The sequence below is a fragment of the Podarcis melisellensis genome (assembly GCF_964234715.1).
Source record: "Podarcis melisellensis genome assembly, chromosome: 13".
Taxonomy (NCBI): domain Eukaryota; kingdom Metazoa; phylum Chordata; class Lepidosauria; order Squamata; family Lacertidae; genus Podarcis; species Podarcis melisellensis.
In genome coordinates, this window is record NC_138545.1 from 12,886,382 (window position 1) to 12,897,280 (window position 10,899).

The window sequence follows — 10,899 nt, forward strand, 5'->3', positions numbered from 1 at the left end:
TCAGAGTCACAACAGACCAGCTCTGTGCAAAACTCTGATAGCAACCCTCTGGCATATGAATGAAGCAGATAAGGAGGTCCGCCTTATTCTCAAGAAAATTGGGTGGTGAGGGAAGGGGGAATCTTGGAGCCAGCCTATAGGGAGTCACCGCTTCGTAGTTGGTGGAGTTGGGGAGGCAAGAATGAGTGACGATCTGCGGGAGACAAATGCTGAGGTAGCTTTGAGTTCATGCATAGAGAGGCTTCGGGAGGCGGGGTCACTTGAGAGGGGAGGAGCCAAAGCCCTTAGAAATAAACAAGCCTTTTTGACTTGCATTAACCCAGGATTTCCCCGACTGCAACTCGCCTGGCGTAAGAGCTGTGAGCATATGGAATGGAGGGAAAGGGGATGGAATATAGAAAAGGAAGGGGAGATGGGGGTGTTATAGAATATACTGAATAATTTTCAGACGGGTGGGGCTAGGATTGCATAGGGTTTGCTGCTAGGAGGTTGCCTGTGTTTTAAACAATTACATGCCAGGCAAAAACTGAACAGGTGATGTTTTCCCCAACCACTTTGTCTTCAAATGCTGCACCTGTTAAATTTCTGCCTTGCATCGGAGACATACAGAAGCCCTGCCATGAAAAAAAAAAGTGGTTTTTTTTGGGAATGAGGGCATTCAGCCCTTTATTGGCAAAATAAAATATGCATTGTCCTCAATAGAGGGGTTTATTTCATGCCAACTATGAATCTGTGGCAGGAAAGTGTGGCTGTTAAGTACCTAGTGGGCTGTACTGTATTGGTCTGCAAAGAATTGGAGGTGGGCAAAATCTTTCTATTGGACTGTCTTAACTGAGGTAGGAATATGCAGGCCTCCTGGTTTCACAGAACTCTTCATTGCACAGAAGGGAAAGGTGGATATTTCAAATGCATATTGGGCAAACTAGATTACAAGGCGACAGATCTGCTGGCTTGCTGTTAATGGGAATTTTGCAACACACACCAAACCTGGAGGTGGTTGCTCATTGGGCCATTAGTGTAACATCCAATATGCAAATAAATTTTTGGTTTATTGGGAGATGAATTTGCTCACGTCATGTGAAAGTATGGTGCAGTTTGGGTCTTTTGTAACAGGAGGACTGTGTGTGAAAAGGAGGGAGCACAATCTTAGACGGTAGCTCAGTGGTGGAGCACCGGCCTTGTATGTCTAAAGTCCTGGGTTCAATCCCTGGAATCTCCAGGAAGGGTTGGGAGTGACTTCCTGTCTGAAACCCTGGAGGGCCCCTGCCTGTCAGAGTAGAGAGCACTGAGCTAAGTGGGCCAATTGTATAAGTTATTTTGGAATAGATTAAATCAAGACACAGAGAGGTGTATGTTTCCAAGGACAATTCAAAGTGTTGGTGCTGACTTTTAACGCCCTAAATGGCTTTGGCCCAGTATACCTGAAGAAGCATCTCCACCCCCATCGTTCAGCCCAGATACTGAGGTCCCACTCCGGGGGCCTTCTGGTGGTTCCCTCCCTGCGAGACATGAGGTTACAGGGAACCAGGAAGAGGACTTTCCTAGTAGTGGCGCCCACCCTGTGGAATGCGCTCCCATCAGATGACAAGGAAATAAACAACTATCTAACTTTTAGAAGACATCTGAAGACAGCCCTGTTTAGGGAAGTTTTTAATGTATGATGTGTTGTTGTTGTTGTTGTTGTTGTTATCATCATCATCATTAATTCTGTTGGGAGCCACAGTGGGGTGGGGTATAAATTATTATTATTAGTAGTAGTATTAGTATTTCTAAAAACGAAGTCACTTCCTTTCTCATTCTCTACCCGTTTCTCCTTCTCTGCCCCCTGAAGGTCTTGACTGCGATGGTTCTGCAGAAGGAAGCCCCCAAAGTCCACATTTTCAGCACCAGGGCAGGAGATGTGATTCTTCGCCCTGATCTGAACTGCTACCTGCTCCTCTCCGGTTTGCCAACCTCACCCTGCGCTGAGCTCTGGCCCTTGCACCCTTCCCTGCGCGGCAGCGAACACTATTTCAGCTCCCGTTGGCACAACACCATCTATGTCATCCGGGACAACAAACTCCTGGAAACCCCAAACCTTCACACCGAGCCCAGCGGAGAGCCCCGCCGCCTGCACCCCAGCTGCTGCACTGGGCAACATTATTTCATTGTTTCTGGTGGCTCCTTTGGCATAATCTTAAGCCCGGGCACCATGACGGCAGTCAAGGACTTGACCACAGGGGAACCAGATCCAGACGCACAGCCAGGACACCATCAGTGGTCCAACGAGAAGATGGGAAGCCATCGCAGTTACCTCTACTGGCAGCTGTGGGATAACTTCAGCGGAGAAGTATTTTCTTTCCACCCCAGCGTTCTCAATTTCTTGCCGGGAGGTCTCGGCCTCAGCAAAGGGGACGCATTCAAGGCCTGGGAACTGCTGAACATTTTCCACAACTACTCCAACATCCCTGTCTCCAGGTTACAGGAAGTGTCCCGGAAAGTGGGCTGCGCCACAGAAAAGCTGGCTGACGTTGGGTGCAGCTGGGTGGCAGCAGCCCTGCCAGATTCTCCTGAGCCTGGCTCCGTCGCCATGGCGCTGGCCAAGGCCCAGTTTGCGTTACCGACCGAATATGGCGGTGTGGGCCTGAACACAGAGCAGGAGGAATGGGGGGAAGCCCGTGAGGTGGAGACAACCCTGAAGTTCATACTACAGCCTGAAGATGTTGCCTATGTGTGGCAGTATCAGCTAGGGCTAGGGAAGGAGGTCATCTTGTTTTGCAGGGATATTGAGGTCACTCTTGGCTGCGACCCACCGACTAAGGTCCCCCTGCCTTCTTCATCCTAAATAACATCTGGCTCCAGCTCCCCATTACTTTCCACCCTTTTCCCCTTAGATGTATTTCTGTACACTACCAACTGATAAATGCTGTAATAAATAAACAAATCAGGCATGGGGGAACCTGTGGCCTTCGCAATGTTAGTAGATACCAAATCCCATCAACCCCAGCCAGTGGTCAAGATTGATGGGTGTTTAGAAGGCTAAAAGTCCCTCATCCCTGATTGGAAAGAATTCCTGGGGGTGCTCGTGTGTGTGTGTGTGTGTGTGTGTGTGTGTGTACAAAAGCTTAATAAAATGCTTTTAATGCTTGCTTGAATAGAGGGCCCATCAAATCTCACTACAGATTGAGAATTCCTTCTGTGGTTGTTTTAATAAATAGATTCCCCATCCCTCCAGCCTTGATGCAGGGAATTAGAGCAGAGTTGTCCAGAGTGACAGGCCTGACTCTCTAGGGTTGGCGGGTTTATCCAGAGGGTGAATAAACACCTATAGGTTGAAATGTGGTTGGTAAAGGCCCAGGCGTAGAAAACAATAGAGGAATAGCACACAAAAATTAATTACATGACATGGACATGTGCAGAGTGCACCTCCCTTGACAGTGAGGAACCTCTGCATTTGATGATTCCACAATACAGCCGTATTCCTTATTTTTTGTGTTTTATGATTCCTAAGTGATGATGATGATTAATAAATGTTGATTATATAATGATGTTCCTTGGCTTTATTTCATATGCATTCTTAAGAATCTGGGTTGGGGATTGACAGCTTTATTTATTTTTAATGTATTTTTTAATTAAAGATTTTCTTGGTTTACAAGCTCATCAAGGGGTCAAATGAACTCCAGGGACCCTGGAACAGCAAAACCACCAGAGAAAGGGACAGTGGCTTTCTTTTTTTTTATTGGAGGGGGGGGGAGACTGTCCCTATGCCGGTGTTTTACCATACAATAATGAATTTGTGGTCTATGACTGTGTTACAGAGCATTGTGTGGGGCTAACTTGTCTTCCAGCCTTTGAGTTGCACATTTCTAAAGCTAAAACAAGGGGATGCCGCTTGGTATGTAAAACACTTGAGGTATTGTTTCACGACACAAGTTTGCATATGCAACTTTATTTGCATAGATGCAAATATAGGATGACCGGGGTGGGTGGGGAGGAACTCGTGTGGGCCCTCAAGCTCACTGGAGGAAACTGAGCCAGCCGCTATGGCCCCATTCTAGCCTGGGATTTCTGCCGCAGGGTCACTGTCTCCAGCACCCTAACATGGAGTCTCTTGCCCACTGCATGCTCCAAAGCTAAGCACTCAGGAACCCTCAAAACAGGGAGTGCTCCGTTCTCAAGAGCATCGAGTGAAAGTTCTGTTGCGTGTGGTGGAACTTCGCGGTGAAAACACAAATTAAGACATGCGAAAGGGAGCTCCAAGTTTTTCACCCGTATATTTGCACCGAAAATAACAGCTCTAACTGAAAGGCAGCGTGGAGATCTGTCTCGTTTGTTGCAATACACATGCCTAATAGTCATTGCATAATCTCAGCCGGTTGTATAACCTCAGAAGGGGCGTGGCTGCGAAGGGACGCTGCACTTTTGAATTTGCCACCTGAATTTGCCCACGTACACACAACCGGGCAATGGCACATACCAACTTGCCGCCCTCCCCGCAAGCCGAACTACGTAGACTCCCCCCGCCTCTCTCCGGCGGCGCCCAAAGATGGGAGGTGTGGCCGGGGGGGTGGCCAACTTTTTTGCACGCCCCCCTGCGCCTATGCTCGGCGCGGACAGCTCCGCGGCTTCGCTTCACGCCAAGATCCTGAAGGGGGAGCAGATCTAGGCGGAGATCTGCTGAAGGGGGAGCAGATCTCCCCCTACATCCCCCCCTAGGATGGAAGCTGTCGGAATAGAGGCCGTCCTTGGCACCTGCCCTATGCCCCCAAAACGATGCACAAAGAACTCTCCTCCCTGATCCAAACTCCGCTTCCCACCCGCCTACGCACAAACTTTCCTTGTCTTTACAGCAGGGGGCCGGTCCACTGTCCCTCAGACCTTGTGGGGGGCCGGACTATATTTTGGGGGGGAAATATGAATGAATTCCTATGCCCCACAAATAACCCAGAGATGCATTTTAAATAAAAGCACACATTTTACTCATGTAAAAACACCAGGCAGGCCCCACAAATAATCCAGAGGTGCATTTTAAATAAAAGGACGTATTCTACGCATGTAAAAACATGCTGATTCCCGGGCCGGATTTAGAATGCGATTGGGTCTTATTTTGCCTACCCATGCTTTACAGTGTTTGGTTTTGGGTCTCCTCCCCCTCGGGAGGGAGGAGCCGAGGAGCCCGGCCTTCTCCGCCAGCCCCTTCCGGGAAGCTGCCGTGGCCCGACTGTCAGCGACTGCAGTCCGGGAAGCCGCTGCGCCCTGGTGAAATTGGCGCGAGAGCCTGCAAACCAGGTGAGGATTTTCTGCAGCTGCATTTGCTCCAGCCGACCTCTGCTGCTTGTTGTCACTCGCTTGCAGGCTTCCTCTCATGCTGTGTTGTGTGTTTGTTTTTGCCTCCACCACGCAGCGGGGTGCCGTGGGGGTGTGTGAGAAGTTTTAGGTGTTCTTACCTGGGGGTGGGGGGCATGGTGGCGGCGGTGCTAAGAACCGTGAGTTAGAAAGGCCGAATCCTTAATTTTTTGAAAATTAGTCGGGGGGGGGCAAAGAAAGAGAAGGAGAGAGAGGTGATGTCATTTGTTTGTTTGTTTTCATGAAAGCTATCCCTGGCTTGATTGTAAAAAAAAGGGGGGAGTTTCAGGTGGTTTCTAAAAAATATTAGATCACTCCTAAAAGCACGTTAGTTTCCTTCCCCGTCCCCTCCCTCCCAGCAGAATGACTGGAATGGGGCTTTAGAGGGGAGAAGAATATCTTCCTTCTTGAAGCTCCACTACACTTAATTTTGCATTGGGAAGTGGAAGAAGGGCTGTGATGATTATTAACTTGTTGTGATAGTTACTCTGTGCTCACAGCTTGTGTTTCAGCCTGCTCTGTGGAAAATAAAGCCTTGGGCTTGGGATTTAGGCCTTGTGACAGAAGCCCAGGATTCCTGGGTTCCTGGCCCAGTTCCGCCCACAAGGAGTGACCCTGCAGGAATAGAATTCCCCATGCACCGTTCCTATGGCCTGCAGAAATGCCACAGGATTCTGGACCTGGGGGGGTCCTAGCCTTCTGCAGCTTAAGAAACCATGCCCCACACTCTCTTAAGATTGCCACTTTCTCTTAATATTCTGGCACAGTTTCTTTGCGATATGGAGAGAGGCAGGAGGAGGAAGAGGATAATGGCAATGATGTTATCCCCGACCTCCTACAGCACGGGGAAAGCTTTTCCTGTTATGTTTTTGCTTCTTGTGCCAGATCTCATAAATTAATAGGACACTTGGCGCCTGTAAACATCCAGTGGTCATTGGTCTTCCATAGCTGAGAATAATCCCACCCCAAGGGGCCTGAATTGCAAACCACACTCCTTGATCCCCGGTTTTGTGCCTCTTAAAAGCGCAGTCTCACAGGGACACAAGGGGCTGTCTAATTCCGAGTCAGACCATTTGTCTGTCAGGGTCAGTATTGTTTACACTGACTGGCAGCACCTCCCCAGGGTTTCATACTGGTGCTTGTCTCCCATTCCTACCTGGAGATGCTGGGGTTCAACCTGGGATCTTCTGCATGCAAAGCAGATGTTCTGCCTCTGAGCTGCGACCTTTCCCAGTATTCAGCTTGTACACACTATTTGCTTATGAAATCCCAGAATTGTAGAGTTGGAAAAGGACCACAAGGGCCATTTAGTCCAACCCTCTGCAATGCAGGAATTCTTTTGCCCAATGTGGGGCTCAAACCCACGACCCTTAAGAGTTTCATGCTGTACCAACTGAGCTGTCTTGTTGAGATTTATAGATAATCGCTAGCGTACTCAGTATTTGCAACTCAAATTGCCACAACAGCATTATGAATCTAGGCAGGGGAACGTTTAACAGTACGTATATGCATATAACATTGTCCAGTCAGGTGCTGCTAACAAGCCAAATCTCTGGGAAATGAGGCCCTGGGCACAAATGCATATTAAAGTTATGTAAACAGTGGAAATGCCCTAGGAAAAAACTATGGCTGACTTCCAAAGGAAAATGAAATTAAAACATCTGTCATGGCACAGTGTTTGCAGATACAACAAAGCACACCTATCTGGATTTGAGATTCGATCGCCAGCCCTATTTCTCATAATCAAACTAGACACAGGGGTACACAAGATTACCTTAGGGACAAAGCAGGCTGTTCAAGTATTCAGTAGGAACTTGTTGAATAATGTAGGGTAATGATCTCCCGCTTGAATCTGCCGTAACGTTAGGGTGCCTTACACGGTGGGCTCAGGTGCAGAATCTAGCTTTCTGAGAATTTCAGCTTTACATATAAGTGTAACTGCAAACACACATGAGCTTGTGGCCCACAGGTTTGCAAAGATTTCATTGAGAAAGCACACAGGCAGAAGAAATCCAAGATCTCAGGTGGGTAATAATCAAATGGCATTTCACTGGGCTCTGCACAGCACCTTAGAGCCAAATCAGAACAAATTATGCTATATCATTGTTGCTTTTTAAAGGGGCAGAAAATAATGCAAAATAAGATGTTCTCATTGCTTTGTATAACTGAACATGTATTTCTCATTTCCCTTTCCCTCTCTACCAGCAACAGCAACTCACATTCCGTGATCGATTGCCTCTGGACCTGGAGGTTCCATAAACCTGTATTTCTTAACACCTGTCAATAAGAACCTTTTCCGCATCTCCCCGCCCCGGGACATCCATGGCTGCCATTGTGCCCCGGGCAGACTCCCGTGGCACAGACATCTTTGCTACCCGCCACGGTTTCTTTGTCGTCCGCTCGGACCTGGGTTGTTTCCTCCAAGCGCTCGACTTCCGTTTGGGGCAGGACCTCCAAGTGTGGGATCTGCACCCGGCCTGCCGCGGTGCGGACCACTACGTGGGGGACCCCACCAGCTCCGCCATCTACCTCCTCCGTGGGGACTCATTCTGCAAAGTGCTTGACCTGAGCTCCGAGCCGCCCTCCAGTACTCTCCCGCTGCACCCCAGCTGCCAAGGAGGCAACCATTATGCCTTCTGCGAGGGCCGGTTCTTCATCTTTTTCCTGACACGTGGAGTGGTCCTATCCGTGGCCGACCTGGCCACTGGGGCCACCGCTAAGGAGATCTGCTTGGAGCCAGCACTTCTCAACGGACTGTATTACTATGGTGCAGACGCCAGCCACCTCGCCTGCTTAAGGATGGATGAAGAAAACGGCCTTTGTGGCTACCTTTTTGCAGCGGCGGGGCCCAAGGAGACCTTCTCCGTCCACCCTGACGTGGTCTCCTTCCTTCCTGGGGGGCTGGGCCACACCCACGGGGCTGCCTTTGGCGCTTGGGAATGCCTCAAGCTGATCTCCAACGCCACAGACCTGCCCATGCCCAGCAGCCACGAAATCACCCGCAAAGTTGGTTCCTCAAAACTGGCGTTCAGTCAGAAATACCGCGTCTCTGGATCTCTAGATCCGGAGTCTTTGGCCGCCTCACTTCTCCAGCACCAGTTTTCCCTCCCCGTCGCTTACGGTGGTCTGGGGCTTCGGACGGAGCAGGAAGAGTGGGAGGAGGCAGCTGAGGAAGGAGAGGCTTTGCGGGTGATCTTGCAACCCCGTCAGAAGCTGTACTGGTGGCATTACCAGCTGGGGTTGGGCAAAGAGCCCCTCCTCTACTGCCGGTCCCTGAAGGTCACCCGCAGCCCCTCGCCACCCACCCATATACCTCTGCCACCGGTTGATTCTTGATGCCAGGACTAAGCGACAAGAATCTGATGTTTGTTTGGTTGGGCTTGTGCATAAAACAAGAGCGCTGCTTGCTTGCTCCCTGCCCTGCCCCAGCTGTGCTTCCTGTTTATTTCATTGTTACACCCATTTCACAGGCGGTAAAACAAGTTGCTGGGGTTCTCTTGATGTAGAAGGGGCCTGTGTCACACTTGGTGGAGGTCATGAAACCACTACTGTTCAAATAATAATAAATGATAACAACATTAAGTCTTGGTGCTCAATTGGTGCCCTGTTCACTCTCTGCTTCGCTTCTTCAGAGGATGACACCAGATTGCTTACTTGTTTTCAGAACGTCTTAGAACCATAGAATTGTCCAGTTCGAAGGGACCCCAAGGGTCATGCAGTCCAACCCTCTGCAATGCAGGAATCTCGGCTAAAGCATCCATGACAGGTGGCCATCTAACCTCTGCTTAAAAACCTCCAAGGAAGGAGATGTTTGTGTGTGCTAAAGTGCAGCACTTGGCTCCTTACAGTCCAACTCTTTTACATGAGATGGACGATATGGGGGCCTCCAGAGGACTCTCATCATCCCTGACCACTGGCCATCCTGGCTGGGGCTGATGGGAGTTGGGAGCCAGCATATGGAAGGCTGCCAGCTTCCTCAACCCCAATTTACATTCTCCCCAGGAGAAGGCTTAGGTCACTGTCCTTCAAAAGCAAGTAGCTTACACCGGGTGTAGGTGATGGCAATCATCCATGCTTGGAGAAACGGGGTCTGCTGCAGGAGACGGGAAGCGAATGCAGTACTGGGAGGAGGCTACCCAGAATCCCATGGGGCCAGGTATGTGGCTGCTCCTGTTGACCCCCTCTGGGTTACAGAGACTCCTACTGGAAAGCTACAGAACGCTGAGGATCTGGTGGCCCTGAAACATCTCTGATTTCTCCACCTTCCTACACTGGGGTGAGGAAGGTCTTGGGGCAGCAGCTTCTGAGACAGCGTTCTTAGAAGGCCGCCTCAGAAGCTCCCTGTTCAGAGGAGGAAAGCAGGCAGCTGTCCTATACCAAGCCAGACCATTGGTCCATCTACTTCAGTACTCTTGATGCTGGTTGGCAGCGGCTCTTCATGGTTTCTCCTGACCCTGGAGATGCTGTTGGGGGTTGAAATTGGGGCCTCTTGCATGGAAAGCGAATGCAGCATGCAGTATGGCCCCTGCCCTCAAAGTTGTGGGTGGAGAGCATATCGATGGTGCCCTTGTGTTGTGCTGAGGAATTCTAGGGTGCTCCCCCTTCACGCTTTTTGCTTGCTGTCCCTAATAGTGGACAATGTGCCGCTAAAGAACTGTCCCGGTGGCTGGCATTCTCTTAGGCAATGACCGCAGGATGAACAGGAAGCAAAGGAAGGAAGAACACTTGTCTGCATCTGACCCAGGGATTGCCAGTGCAGGATAAATATTTTTGGGCCAGACAAAAGAGTAGAAGGAAGCATTTGGGCACCTCCCCTTAAGATAACACAACCAGGTTGTGCATGTTTGTTCCTGAAATCAAGGAGCGGGTTGTCAGCTATGTGTGGATAAAATTTGACATTTTGAATGAAGATGGTAGGCTGAAGCTTTCAAAACTGCCCTGATCTTAAGCACAGGTTTTTCTTAGAATTCCTGAGCATTGTCTGGTATGAGGGATCCTAGGTGTCTATACAGTGGTACCTCTGGTTACGTACTTAATTCGTTCCGGAGGTCCGTTCTGAACCTGAAACTGTTCTGAACCTGAAGCACCACTTTAGCTAATGGGGCCTCCCACTGCCGCCATGCCGCTGGAGCACAATTTCTGTTCTCATCCTGAAACAAAGGTACTATTTCTGGGTGAGCGGACTCTGTAACCTGAAGCGTATGTAACCTGAAGCATATATAACCCGAGGTACCACTGTATTTTATTATTTTTTTAATAATAATTTTTATGAATCCTGTAAAATTTCAAATTCTGTCATTCCATGACCAACAAACATGTAGCTAGGTCAAGAAAACAGGTTTATTTTTTTAGCTTTTAAAAACAGTCCAGTTTTGTTTGTAAAAACAAAACATCCCAGGAAAACAAAACAAAATTTCTTCTTTTCCTTGATTGGGAATGGAAATGGATATTTTGCCATTTTCTAAGTAACGGAGAAGAATTTTCATTTCATCTTTCAAAGGAAATATATATATATGAAAATAATAATTTGTTATCTCAAACTGAAAGAGCACACTATAATCTACATGTTGGGTT

At 48.9% G+C, this 10,899-nt stretch overlaps 2 protein-coding genes across 5 annotated transcripts; both read left to right on the top strand.

Moving 5' to 3' along the window:
- The first annotated feature begins 145 nt into the window (after positions 1–145).
- On the top strand, positions 146–3,372 carry LOC309354888 (uncharacterized protein). Of its 3 annotated transcripts, none has more exons than XM_081885149.1 (2): positions 146–214; positions 1,832–3,372. In XM_081885149.1, exons 1-2 carry the CDS (start codon positions 182–184, stop codon positions 2,822–2,824), a joined length of 1,026 nt encoding a protein of 341 aa, XP_081741275.1. In that variant the 5' UTR covers positions 146–181; the 3' UTR covers positions 2,825–3,372. The 3 variants fall into 3 exon arrangements, with proteins under 3 accessions (XP_081741275.1, XP_081741277.1, XP_081741276.1); XM_081885151.1 differs by lacking the exon at positions 146–214 and adding an exon at positions 215–350; XM_081885150.1 differs by lacking the exon at positions 146–214 and adding an exon at positions 256–359.
- A 1,770-nt stretch (positions 3,373–5,142) lies between these two features.
- Positions 5,143–8,907, top strand: LOC309353940 (uncharacterized protein). Of its 2 annotated transcripts, none has more exons than XM_081883550.1 (2): positions 5,143–5,268; positions 7,531–8,907. In XM_081883550.1, the coding sequence occupies exon 2, from the start codon at positions 7,648–7,650 to the stop codon at positions 8,659–8,661; it is 1,014 nt and encodes a 337-aa protein (XP_081739676.1). In that variant the 5' UTR covers positions 5,143–5,268; positions 7,531–7,647; the 3' UTR covers positions 8,662–8,907. The 2 variants fall into 2 exon arrangements, with proteins under 2 accessions (XP_081739676.1, XP_081739677.1); XM_081883551.1 differs by lacking the exon at positions 5,143–5,268 and adding an exon at positions 6,207–6,410.
- The last annotated feature ends 1,992 nt before the right edge of the window (positions 8,908–10,899 follow it).